General features: G+C 30.8%; 1 protein-coding gene across 2 annotated transcripts in view; it reads left to right on the top strand.

Annotated features, from left to right (window-relative positions):
• Nucleotides 1–1,215: 1,215 nt before the first annotated feature.
• Nucleotides 1,216–11,523, top strand: part of LOC145296204 (transcription factor GATA-3-like) — a 189,144-nt gene continuing 178,836 nt past the window's right edge. Inside the window, exon 1 of one of the 2 annotated variants that reach the window (XM_080142419.1) lies at nucleotides 1,216–1,765. In XM_080142419.1, the coding sequence (XP_079998545.1) occupies nucleotides 1,546–1,765 (220 nt within the window). In that variant the 5' untranslated portion in view covers nucleotides 1,216–1,545. The remainder of the gene's footprint in view (nucleotides 1,766–11,523) is intronic. The other variant, XM_080142413.1, reaches the window with a different exon arrangement.

The raw sequence follows: 11,523 nt of genomic DNA, 5'->3' as shown, positions 1-11,523 counted from the left end.
AACAAAACAAAACAAAAAAAAAAAAACAAAAACAAAAAAAAAACGCTAATTTTATTTGTCTACATATATACGTATAATAACTTTTGATACCGGTTAAAAAGAAGGCATTGTATGGTTTTAATTTTTGTTTTTCATTAAGCAAAAAAAAAAAAAAACAAAAAAAAAAAACAACTAGACCAAGGAAAAATGGACAAAAATGGACGTTTTTGAAAGTTCTACGATGAAATTGTAAAAAAAAAAAAAAGAAAAAAACATTTGCTTTTACATTTTTTTTATTATTAAAAGATACAGTCGTTTCTCTTAAGAAAACAAAAGAAAAAAAAAAAAAAAAAAGAAACGGAGTTTTTAAAAGAAAAAAAAATCCGAGCGGAGTATTCTTTTAATTTAAACTACAGTTCGCCCCCCCCCTATTTTTTATTTATTATTTTTTTTAACGCCCCTCTTCCGGGTCATGCGCTCCCGAGTGTTGGGCACCAAACAGTAGCCGCAGTCTGCTACCATCATCACATTGACTACTGATACCATCACCCTCACTCGTTTCACTGCTAAAAAAGCACACACAAAACAAAACAAAACCCGCATATTACAGCGCGAATCAAAACGATTTCGAAGAGGTTGGCTTTTTAAAACGCTACCTTGCACCAAGTACTCGTTTTTGTTTATATATATATATATATATACATATATAATATATATACACATACATACATACATTTACATATACATACACGCGAACAACAAACATATTCTTTTTGCAATCAAATTGTATTCTTCAAAGATTTTAATAATTTAAAATTCGATTTCAAAACACATAAGGATAAAGCTAAAAAAAATCACATAAAACAAAATAAAAATAACATATAAAATGATTAATACTTTGTATTTTTCTATGTATATTATTAGACAGTCGAACAACATGTACCCACTGTGTACTTGAGTGACACACATATATATATATATATATATACATACATCGACACACACGCTAACCGTTATACGTTGAAAAACACAAATAAAAACATGTTGGGCATAATATAATACACTTGTATAAATATATATTTGTTTATATATGTATATACATGTATAAATGTTTATGTAGTAATTTATCGACATTATATAACGTTAATGCCTCTTAAAAATGCATAGATTTGCTTATATGTTTATTAACATTAAAACGAAGCAATACATGAAATAGATTTATAAAATTTATTTACCTACGACACGTTTTTTTTTTTTTTTTTAAATTTATTTTCAGCACAATTCTTCAAACATAAGATATAAAACACATTATTTAAATTTTGAACAGCCGGAAACAAATAGAATTAAAAACAAAGTACTTAACTGACTTCGGCGAGCACTCCCAACTAAAGAGTGACCCTTGTATGTTTAAAAAAAAAAAAAGGGCACATTACACATTACACATACGATCGTAAACTAATTTTACACAGCTACGGTTCCTCGTAGCGCGCACGCACACACACACATACATCGATATATAGGTATATATCTACATTTCTGTAGATATATCTATCTATATAACCAACTATGCAGGTAACCGACCCACAAAACGGCCCCTGGTTGCGACCTGAGGCACCCAGGGTAAGTAACTTCGAGACAGCCCAAAGTATTATGGCAACAGACGACATCGGGGACATGTTTTTTACGCATCCATTGGATAATAATTCGAGCCACCTCAACGCCACTGGCTATTACCCGAATCCCGCTGCCCCAAGGACCACGCATGGATACAGACCTTCACCTCACGGTAATTTCATTATTTGCAACCCATGTGTTTTTTTTTTTTTTTTTTTTTTTTTGTCATATTTCACTTTGAGATCACCTTTAACCTCAACAGTAATTTTCTATGTATTTACATAGTTCCATGTGTATTATACACGCTTTCATAATGTTGGTAATCATCATCATCATCATCATCATCATATCTTATCGCAATAGAAATTAATTAACCCATCGCATGGTGCTGTTTGCCTCCTTAAGGTCTTGGTTTGAGCAATGAGGACCCAATCGGCAGGTGGTGCATCACTGCATCATCGTTTGTACCTCTCCACATGGACATAAAGGTGAGATGCCTAGGCCCCACTTGTGGAGATTGTCTTTTGTTTTGCCTGCTTTGGCTCTGGCCCTATTTAGAGTCACCCAGTTTTTTCTACCAAGGTTTGGTAATCATTGAGCCTATGGCAACAGAATATTCTTATTGTTTATACTCTGGAGAATATATCCGACACAGTTAATCAACCGAGACCCACATCACTCTTTATAAAAGCATACAAGATATCAACGGATACATACTCGAGAGGCAAAACAATGAAAAGAATATGTTGTCATAACCATAGTAATCGTGCAGTTTCCGGGCCCGTGTAATTTAATTGGAAAGACGATATGCAGTAACTCAAAATTCTTTCCTTTTTTTTTTTTTTTTTTTTTTTTAAAGACCATGACATGTTGAACATAATGACGTTAGAATTCATTTATTATAATGTATATGCAAATAAAAACCCAAAAAACACGTTTTAAATCCAGCAAAACAGTGCTTCCTTCCTAGCAATATTAAAGGTGAACATTTCCGAAGCTAGTTGGCTTTAAAAAGTTGAAGAAAAGTCTTATGTGGAGTGTTATCCAGCTCATTAAAAAAGGGCACTCTGGGTGGGAATAAATAAGATCGTTCTTGTGCAGTTTACGGACCGTGCTAAAATAATAACGTTATTATCTGGGGAAACATTTTATTTATTTTTTTTTTTTGACACGCGGAGAGTTCTTTTTAACTATACTTTCATCTATTGAACAATTTAATAAGCAAAAGATATCGTAAAAATTACATTTAACTTGAAAATACTATCTAAAATAACTGCATGGTCCGTAGCTCAATTACCAATAAAATTACCCACGGTCAAAAAAGGATTTATCCTGTGAACACAGAACATATCCTACACTTTATTTATAGTCCGAAAGCACATGCTGAGGCTTGGATCAGTGTAAGTGTCGTTTTGGTTGATCTCGGGTTATCATAACTAGGGCTATGACAACAGCATATTCTTTTCCTTGTTTTGATTTTCATTGATATCTCATATGTTTTTATGTACGGTGATATGGTTCTCGGTTAGTTAATTGTGTCTGTGTTGGATATATACTCGAGAGCCAAAACAATGAAAAGAATCGGTTGTCATAGCCCTAATCATAAAATCCCAGGCATTATCTCTTTCGGAAGAATTAGTTTATTACCGGTTGCTTCACGCGTTCCGCCCCCAACGGGGAATGTCAATAGATCCAATCTCGGCAAATTTTGCAAACTAGTATGAATCCTTCTGGCGGGTCTCTGCATTATATTGATCTCGTGTCCCTATTTACACTCTCCACATAAAAATTGCCACGATCTCGAATGATACTTTCTTCATTAACCGATTAAAGTACAAATACTACAGTGTGTTCCCTGCCCGACCTCGCGTCGCATCATTTCCGTGGGACATAAATAGTTCAGGTGTTTTTGGTGATTTAGAAAATTTAGTCTTCGATTGTTTCAAAATTGAACTTTCCAGGCCAGAACTCACCAACCTGTTTTTCTTTTTCTCCTTTTGGGGTGTTTCTGTTATCTTAGTCCTTAGTTTTTCATATCAATTACATTATATATATATATATATATATATATATATATATATATATATATATATATATAAATAATGTTTGCAGCATCTCTACAGGTTATTGCCGTCTCAAGTTTCACGCTCTGTATCAAATGTGTTCCCAGGTGGCTTTGAAGGCCGCAGATGATTTACAAGGACTAATATATATAAATATATTAGTGTGTCTGTGTGTTCCATCCAATTTGGTTGTAAAGAAAAGGCGTTAACACGAAAAGGTCTGACTATCCATGGTTTTGTCTGAAATATATCTACAAATGATGTTTGCACAAATAACACATTTCTAATGTGTGTATAAGCAAAACTAAATTACGGCGCTAAGTAATATTTGAAGTGGGTTAGCTCATAAATAAAATCAGTAAATGTGGTTGTGGTCACTGCTGAAGTGGATAGAAATAATGGGTGAAACAAATGTAGAAAAAGTAAACAGAAGCAATGTTTGAACGAATAAAGATGCGATGCGTCTAATAAGCTAGAAAAAGAATAGGCGGACCTGAACGAGAATCATCCCTCACCCTAAGAACGGCTTTCGGAATAAACACCCTTACCTCTCCATGTTAAGAATGACTTTCGGATTATTGTCTTTACACTAATATATAGAGAGGTGATTCTCGTTCAGGTCCACTAAAGAATAACGATGCTATCCATATTCATGATGGCGTTGTGGCCGTTTTGCCTAATTTCTTAAATTATATATATATATATATATATGGTACTAGTGCAGAGAGTGATCCGGACGTAAATAATAACGTTATTATTTAAAAAGCCATTCTTAACATGGGGAGGGGAGGGTGTTTTGTACGTATTCTATACTTCAACTTTACAATTGAATAAAAAAATATATCATAAAACTTTAATTAAACTTGGAAATACGATTAAAAAAATAGCGCGGATCACTCTCTGCACTAGCACCATATATATATATATATATATATATATATATATATATATATTAGTGATGGGACGATTCCAATATTCTTCCCGATTCCGATACAATTACCGATTCTGTGTTAAATTCTCGATTCCGATAAATTACCGGTTCCAAATCCGATTCTTTTTAATTTTTAAATATAGAATTGTTTTCTTTCTTTTTTTGTTTTGTTTTTGTTGAAGAGTTAACGTAAAAACCATAACTAGATAATGTACATATAATTTCCAAAACGTAGAAACACACTTATGGAGATGATCGATGGATTTTAGTTTCACTAGTAGTTTTAAATCAATAAATATTTGTCGTTTCATCATTAATACAAACGATAGAAAATTAAGTTTTACCCAAAAACAAACAAATATAAAGTATGAAAAGAATCGTTTTTGGCATCGGAAAATTGGCACAAATTTTTCCGATATCGATTCTGATATCCCAAAAATTCTGACATTTTCGATTCCCGATTCCGATTAATCGTCCCAATACTAGTACGCATATATATATATATATATATATATATATATATATATATATATATATATATATATATATAAGCAAATGAATAATTCAAAGTGTTGTAACTATTTTGTACTCGGGAGAAATTATAGTCAGTGTCCGCTGTTTGTCCAACCTCCAAATGGTGTTTATTCCGAAAGCCGTTCTTAACATGGGGAGGTGTTTATTCTGGAAGGCATTTTGTTATTTTCAACCTCTCAATAATCAACTTCTTAAAGGTAAGTCTTCGGGTGGTTCCCCACTGCACTTTCACCGAAATTATTGTTGATTTCAGCACGGTAACAAAAGTGCACAAATGCCTTCTTTTTTTCCCCAAACCCAGAGAGTCCCTTTGTGTGAGCTTTACATCTCCCACATAAAAAAGGGTCTCTTGTCTAATTTTCCCCTCATGCGGAAAAAAGTGGATGAGAACCTTAATGTTCTCCTTTGATTTACAAGCAAACAAGATCCCTAATACTCAATTTTGTGCACCTAAATATTGAATTCGGGTCAGAATAATATATTTTCGAATTTATAATTTACAAAAATTCGTAAACCTTTTTCGAATTTCGCCACGACTAAGGTAAACATTGCGTCGAACATGCCTTCCATTATCTCTGTATTATTACACTTATAAGACAACTTTACGTGTGTCTGCGTTTCTCGCTTCTACGTAACTTATGTTAGTTTATTTATTTAGAAATAATTATTTTATTGAAATAAAAAAAACACGAAAATTTTTTTTCCGAATCCTATTAAAAAAATAATTACGAATTTTTATCAACTTAAAGATACGACATGTTTATAGAATAATTTCTTTCTCCAAACCTGGGTTAGTCTCTTCGTAAACAAGTCAGCCATTTTAATTTTTAAATAACTGAAGCAAAAGAAAATAATGAATTAGTTTGTGACTTTCAAAATTTGAAAGAGATTCGGAAGCCATTAAGCTGCCGATTTAGAAAGTCGTTTAAACTGGCTTTAAAATTCTTAGCTAACCAGGAATTTTATTTAAAAAAAAATAGTTTAAACCAACATAAACAGTTGAATAAAATTAGTTAACGATTTGGTTAATAAATTAATGATCAAATAATAATTAAATTCGTCTTTCAATGGTGTTTAAAAAAAATCAAAATTTGGCTGCGGAAAAAACGCAAAATTAAAAGTAAATAAATAAAACTCAAAGAAAAAGCCAAAAGGCAAACAAATGAGTACTCAACTCTAACCCTAACCCTAACCCAACTCGGTAAGAAGCAAACGGTGTTCATGGTTGGTGCAAAAATGTCGTTTTTGGACTTTGAACGCCAAAAACATTATTTTTTGCACCAACCTAATATAACTTTCGGCAAGAATTTCAGTTACTCAATTCTATTAATTTATTAAATTGTCAGATGAAAGTGCAGAATAATTAACAAAGTTTCTCTTCTCATGCTAAGTCTGACTTTCTAATACTAATATTTAACAAGCGGGGCATATGGAAATTCCACAGGGGACTCCTTCATACGAAATATATTGATGTTAGCATTCTGTAGATGTTCAGCCAGCGTAAATGGCGACGCTCTGATATTATTGTAGCACTTTTGTTAAAACTGCAAAAGTATTTTTCTCAGCTAGCGGAGATGCCCGGCGTATCTCTGTCGTAAAGTACGCTTAAGTATGATATTTTAATTCTTACAGATTTCGTATATATTATTATATGGTTAATGTTCTATCGATTTTTATATATATATAAACTTGACTGCCATCAGCTATAATCGAACCCGAAACCAAAACATATGAAGAATTCTTGATAAAATTATTTATGGAAGTCCATAACAATTAAACGACAGTCACTCGAATGTAAGCGTGATATACAAAATAACACACACGCTATCCAATTAATAATGACGTTATTACTTCAGTTCGGTCGATGAATTGCAGGTTATGTAGAAAGCCGTTCTTAATATATGGAAGGGTCTTATTTTTAATTGTTCTATACTTTTATCTAACAATTTAATAAATTAATAAATAAATAAATAAATAAATAAATCAATAAAAAAAATTTGACAAATCCGAAGAATAAGCGATCCCAAAACAAGAATATCAGGAACTAACTTTGACCGAACACCGTTTGTTGCTGAGTCGAGTTCTCTTCTGCTTTGCCTCTCAAATGAAGATTTAAAAAAAAAAAAAAAAAAAAAAAAACTACAGTTTTGTTCATGGCGATAACAACTAATTTTTTCGTGGTTGACGTAAAATGTTTTCTACGTTTTCTTTTAAATTAACGGATTAGGTTTCAAATTACTTTCGCGTTATTTCTCACGGCCCTAAGAAAAGAAAAACAAATAAACAAAAAACCTAGCGGCATAATTCATTATTTCACTGATTATGTGCAATAGAAAATTAGTTCTCAATATATTAACATTTTGTTAAGTTCAATACAAATTTAGTTTTTTAATGTGATCGTAAAAAAGGTTGACCAAAACATATTGAAGACTGTGTAACGATAACTAAATATGTTTATGTAAAATAAATAAAAAGTTCATAGAGCAAAAACCTAATGTCTTTATATAATGATACTCAGTAACAAATAGAGCTATTTGTTATTAAAAAGGTTTCATTTACGTAAACATAACGTGACTACACATTTCGAAACCTTCTTCAGTCGTAGCTATAAATTTGACTTGCTCAGCCTACGAAAAAACTGCCTATTCGTTTATTCCTATTATAATACAGAAACATTACACATGTGTGTATATATATATATATATATATATATATATATAATCTCATACACTCAAAGTAGTCATCCGTAGAAATGTGTAGGCAATGAAACTGAACGTAATATCTAACGAAAGCAAACATGTCTAACGTGATGTTTACGCCTGGACGTGAGAAATTCAAATCTGATTTTGACGCCATTTTAGAATGTCAATTTGAAAATAATTCCTGGCTAGAATTAAAGTTTATAGGCTAATGTCATGAGCCTAAATTAAATATTAATTGTATTTCCCGGGTGGAGGACCGATCTAGCAAAAAAAAAAAAAAAACAAAAACAAAAAAAACTCATAATAAAAAAAAACTTTTTTTAAAAAGAGAAACAAAAAACAAACAAACTTAAATCTGCATTTGAAATGAAGATTTTGAAATGTTCATGTTTTATCGAGTAGTCACGTCTAGAAGCTTGTCATTTTTTTCACTGCTTTGAAAGAAAACGCAATTTTCAAATTTAATTTTCAAATCATATTTAAAGCAAAAATAAATAACTAAATTGAAATAATAATAATAATAATAATAAAACAGGCGCCATTAGTTTTTATTCCGTTCTAGTTTCAATGCATGTAACACGCACACCAAAATTATTACATTTGCACATAGTGAATAATATGGTTCACTAGTACACACCAACCATAAAAAAGTGACGAGGTAAAATATGCGTCACCAAAGATCGAACTTATACTCATATAAAATCATTGGCTTGCGTCACTAATTAATTTTTTAAACATAAATTATTACCATTTTTGCTGACTGACATAAAATAATCAACCATTTCTATTTTAATAAAAGTAAGATTTCTTTCCGGATTCATTTTATGCAGAGGGGATTGTTTAACTTGCTATTTTCTTTCTCGCATCCCGTAAATATTTCAACTGGTTTCATCCGGCACATTTATTTATTTTTTTTTTTGTGAGGGAGTAAAAGCGTATATATTTCCGTATGCAAATATACCTACACTTTGGTCTTTATTATCGAGTGGAAGATATATTTAGCTAAAAATTCATTTTAATACTAAAAATATACTTGGATACATTAGGTTTGTTCTTGAAAATCTCATTGTACTATAATTATTATTGAATAGATGCAATCGAAAATCACGGAAAATTACATTTGCAATTAACATATACAACAAATGACTTTTACGAAATAAAAGTTGATAGAAAATTGAATGTTTAATGCGTTTGGAAACAATTAATGTAATATATTTTGTTTTGGTTCGACTTATTTTACAACACCATCACTAAACTGCAACTGAAACCGCACAGCTATATATATATATATATATATATATATATATATATATATATATATATATATATATATATATATATGTGTGTGTGTGTCTTTTATTTGTTATATGCTCTGTAATTACATTGAGCTTCTTAAATTAAGGATTTGTATATATAAAAAGTGAAATATAATAGAAAAAAATCTTATTTTCACAGAGATATATATATATATATATATATATATATATATATATATATATATATACAGGATGGGCCAAAATAAGGGTCCTATTTTTTAAGTTATTCAAATTTAAAGATAGGACCCTTATTTTGGCCCACCATATATATATATATATATATATATATATATATATATATATATATATATGATTGTTTGTCCAAACCCCTCTGTCAATTTTTGGTCTACATACTTGAAACTTGATATATAAGAAATTTGGACCTGTGGAACAAATTCGATTTGGTCTTTAATCGGTAAAAATAGCGGCTAAGGAATCAAAATTGGAAAAGAAAAGATGCTGGCGTAAATCGACTTAAAGTGCTATTGTATACATTATGTCATCCACGGAAATGTGACTCGTCTTTTCCAGACTCATCAGTGTGGCTAGACATAGCGCGGTTTGTAACTCGAGCCTCAGTTGCTGACGTCCAGCAAGCTACCAACTGAGCTATTGAAACTGCTACATGAAGAGAAATAAAACTATATCGTATTTTTATTAAAGCATTCATTTATTTACATTTTTGACGATACTGATAATCAAAAGTGATCGATTATTTTTGCGGAAGAGTATTGCTTTTACGCTAAGTGTTAACTACACACACATTATAAATATATTAATTACTATTTCATATATTATAAAATATTACGCACATATTTATTGTTTTAGTATTTACTACAATAGTGCTCAATACACGAGTAGAGCTCTGTTGTAGCATAGAAATATGTAAGCTACATAGAAAGGCTTATTTAAATCCTAAGGATAACTGCCTGATGATCTCTCTCAGAAATGAAAAACAGGTGTTTTTGTTTATCTGACTTGCCATAAGTAGTGTATGTATGTATGTATGTATATATATATATATATATATATATATATATACTTCATTTATTCACATAAATTTACTATACGAAAGTATAGATTTATGCGTAAACTTTAAGTATTTACTTCAAAAGTGCTCAATACGTAGGTAGAGCTAGTTAGTAATTTATAACGTTGTGTGTGTGTGCATAATATTCAGTGTAGCTTAATCGCCATAAATATTTTATAAATTACTATATATATATATATATATATATATATATATATATATATATAAATATAATATAAAATTTATTTATTTGTTGTGTATAAATTTTTCATTTTTTGTACAAAGAAATATTATTATTAATAAATAAATAATTTTTATTATATTTTATGTATCACAAATTTGTGGACAACACCAAGTGCTTGGTAATGTAATAGTTGATATTAATTATTGTGATCAAATATTATGGACTCTATTATGAATTACAAGCTCAAAAGTATATACACATATGGGATAGGAATGCAATTTCGACGATCGGGTTGACCGAGAAACCGCGATAAAATGTGAAACAGGCTCCTTTTTTTTTAGTTATGTTTGTCTAGGTATATAGATAAATATGTGTGTGTGTGTATGGTTATATATAAATTACCATTTCATATATTATAATATATTACGCATATATGCATTGCTTTAATATTCACTTATATGTGTGTGTATATATATGTATGTATGCACACACACACACACACACACACACACACACAAATATATGTGTGTGTGTGTGTGCACAATTACTGCTATTGTATATTAAGTAATAAATAATTACAGATATTGTTTTTACTGATCTGCGCTATTTTTTTAAATCGTATTTCTAAGTTTAAAGTGTTTTCTTTTTTTATTCAATTGTAAGGTTAAAGTACAGAATAGATACAAAACACTATCCCCTCCCCATGTTAAGAATGGCTTTTTTAAATAACGTTATTATATCAGAACGGATCAATAAGTGCATTAGTACCTTTTTTTTTCTCCTATTGTGGGATTGAAAAAAATTCAGCACCTCCTGTCGCTTTCTTCAACGAAATGAGAGAGTGGCAACCTTGGTTGAAGTTACTGCCCTTACAGAGCTGAAAGGGAGAAACAGACCAAATATCAAAGTCTCGTGTATGGAAAGAAACTGGAATCTTAAGGAGATATCAATCATACCAGTTGTTATAGGTGACACAGGGCTTATGAAGAAGAACCTGAAGTCCTACCTAACTAATACTCTTGGTGAACCAAGTGCAAAAGTCATTCAGACAATTGCACTTAAGGGAACATCGAGGATACTAAAAAGAGCTCTCGGTTGGTTTCAATAAAAAGCAGGGTAATGTTGGCAGCTGGTTTGGCTGCCCTATACCTAGCGTTACAATCTTCAAAG

The sequence above is a fragment of the Euprymna scolopes genome, chromosome 2 (genome assembly GCF_053919585.1).
Source record: "Euprymna scolopes isolate OS-2025 chromosome 2, ASM5391958v1, whole genome shotgun sequence".
Taxonomy (NCBI): Eukaryota; Metazoa; Mollusca; class Cephalopoda; order Sepiida; family Sepiolidae; genus Euprymna; species Euprymna scolopes.
This window is presented reverse-complemented; position numbering and strand designations above follow the sequence as displayed.